The sequence below is a fragment of the Dendrobates tinctorius genome, unplaced genomic scaffold (assembly GCF_039654945.1).
Source record: "Dendrobates tinctorius isolate UK_male_01 unplaced genomic scaffold, ASM3965494v1 ptg000020l, whole genome shotgun sequence".
In the NCBI taxonomy this organism is placed as follows: Eukaryota; Metazoa; Chordata; class Amphibia; order Anura; family Dendrobatidae; genus Dendrobates; species Dendrobates tinctorius.
In genome coordinates this window covers 54,922,285-54,925,112 of record NW_027361688.1, presented here as the reverse complement: position 1 = coordinate 54,925,112, position 2,828 = coordinate 54,922,285, and the positions used below count along the sequence as shown (strand labels likewise).

Sequence of the window (2,828 nt, the reverse complement as noted above, 5' to 3'; positions counted from 1 at the left end):
GGAGGGGGCAGACATTATCTGCATGCTCTCTACAATATTTACTGGATTTATAAGAATATTTTCTATAATATTCTGGAATTTCAATACTGGTTTACCAAATACTATTTCTTGGAAGAATTCGGAAGCTGATAAATGAGATGAAACCTTATACAGAAAAATACAAAGGACTCAGATGGCAAGTAACATTTTCTATCTTATTTTCTTGGCTGTGTCATTCAGTCTCCAGTCAGATTCATTATTCCATTGTAGAAGAAATGAGGAAAGACTCTGTTATAGCAAATATTGCAGATGACCTTGGATTAGATGTTAAGGAGCTCTCATCTAGAAAACTGAGGATTGTATCCAGATCAGCAGAGAGATATTTCTATGTAAATCCTGACAGTGGAAATCTTTATATTAAGGACAAGATAGACAGGGAGACATTATGTGGCAGTGCAGCTTCTTGCTACCTAACCTTTGATGCTGTGGTTGAAAATCCATTCAATATTGTTAAGACAAAGGTAGAAATTCAGGATATAAATGATAATTCTCCTGCATTCTTCCCTGACATGTTTTCTGTAGAGACTATTGAATTAACATCAGCAGGGACCAGGTTTGCTTTACAGACGGCAGAAGATCCAGATATTGGCTCTAACTCTGTGCAGACATATAAGCTCAGTGATAATCAGTATTTTACACTGAGTGAAGACAGAAATCCAGATGGTAGTAGGTCTCTAGAGCTTATCCAAGAGAAACCATTAGATAGGGAGACACAGAGTCTTCATGAGCTTATATTAACAGCTATGGATGGAGGCAAACCTGTGAGATCTGGAACTGCCTTAATAAGGGTTATTGTTGCTGACATTAATGATAACTTCCCAATATTCACCCAGTCAGTATATAAAGTAAGTGTAAATGAGAATACACCAATAAATACCACAATAATCACAGTGAATGCCACAGACAAGGATGAAGGGGTCAATGGACAGATCATGTATTCCTTTAGTAAAACATCTAGAAATGTCCATCATACAGGAACATTCAGCATTCACTCCATATCCGGAGATATTAAAGCAAATGATAAGTTAGATTTCGAACTAACTAAAATTTATGAGCTCTCTGTACAAGCAAAAGATGGAGGAGGTCTTGTAGCCCATTGTAAAGTATTGATAGAAGTTATGGATGAGAATGACAATGTTCCTGAGATATCGCTCACATCATTGTCTTCTCCAATTCCTGAGGATTCGGCTCTGGGTACAATGATCTCTCTGATTGAAGTTCATGATAAAGACTCAGGACAGAATGGAGAGGTGGACTGTAAACTTTTGGAAGAAATGCCATTTAATTTAGTGCTATCATCTGACAATTATTACAGAATTGTTACCACAAGTTCTTTGGACAGAGAGAAGGTTTCTAGTTATAACATTACTATTTTAGTCACTGACAGAGGATCTCCTCCACTTTCCAGCAGAAGAACCATCACTCTGGAGGTATCAGATGTCAATGACAACCCTCCAATGTTTATCAGAACTACTTATATTGTATATGTCCCGGAGAACAATTTACCAGGGTCTTCCATATACAGCATACAAGCCTCAGATCCTGATACTGGAGACAATGCAAAAATATTTTATTCCATCTACACTGCTGATATAGAAGAACTCACAGCAACCTCCTACCTCTCCATCAATATAGAGACTGGGGTCATATATGCCCAGAGATCATTTGATTATGAACAACAAAAAGAGTTTTACATACAAATAAATGCCAGAGACAATGGATCTCCACCTCTGAGCAGCAACACAACATTGCTTATCCGTATTGTGGATCAGAACGATAATGCACCAAAAATATTATACCCATCAGCAGACAGTGGAGGTGTGACTGCATATGAAATGGTCCCTTTTGATTCTGAACAAGGGTCCTTGATAACTAAGGTGGTGGCCATAGACCCGGACTCTGGACACAATTCTTGGCTCTCTTACCATTTTCTACAACTATCAGAGCCTTCTTATTTTGCCATTACTCAACATACTGGAGAAATAAGAACATCTCGTATTTTTCTAGAGAAGGATGTATTGAATCATAAGATCGTGGTGATGGTGAAGGACAATGGACACCCCTCTCTCTCATCTACCGTTACCCTAAATCTCATTATTGCAAACAACTTACAACCGATGTTTCCCAAGTTCCATGAGGAAAGAACGGAAGAAAATCCACAATCTAATTTACAGTTTTACTTAATCATCTTCCTTGGATTAATTTCACTGCTCTTTATTATCACTGTGATGTTGGCCATTATCTCAAAGTGCAAGAAATCAGAACCCGTACCAATGTTCAGTAACCTCAGCTCCAATTTATATCCTCCAGTTGATCCCAGAATCCTTTCTCACTATGAGAATGGAACATTACCTTTTCCTTACTCCTACAATGTCTGTGTTGGCTTTGATGCCAGTGAAAGTGACTTTACTTATATGAAACCAAATCAAGATGTTCCTGTGGATAAGCTCATTGACGCTGATGATCCTGGACCTACAAGTGAAAATGTGAAAGAAGCTTTACCAACCTCAGATCCACCACAGGTTAGTTAATTAAGGATGAAACTAAAAGCTTTGTGATATTCAGAAGGCATAATGAGCCTTCTAAATAAACAATGTTCTAAGCTAAAGCCACTGATAGGATCTGCCATATGTTTTTAATATACCGTATGCACCAAAATGTGAAGACTAAAATCTGATGATCTGACAACCATAGCACAACCTACTGTGGCACTTACGTGCTTTCTATTATTTCTGGAATAATGGAATGATTTTTAATGTTTAAGACATTGAAGCATAGGTTTGCAATCT

The 2,828-nt window shown here is 37.7% G+C and overlaps 1 protein-coding gene across 1 annotated transcript; it reads left to right on the top strand.

The window, feature by feature from the left end:
* The first annotated feature begins 254 nt into the window (after window positions 1-254).
* LOC141083196 (protocadherin gamma-B1-like) lies at window positions 255-2,570 on the top strand. Its single transcript, XM_073567360.1, has one exon. It carries the CDS (start codon window positions 255-257, stop codon window positions 2,568-2,570), a length of 2,316 nt encoding a protein of 771 aa, XP_073423461.1.
* Window positions 2,571-2,828: the final 258 nt, after the last annotated feature.

Excerpts from the sequence above, each read along its gene's own strand:
- LOC141083196 (XM_073567360.1), top strand. The coding sequence starts at position 255 with ATGAGGAAAGACTCTGTTATAGCAAATATTGCAGATGACCTTGGATTA.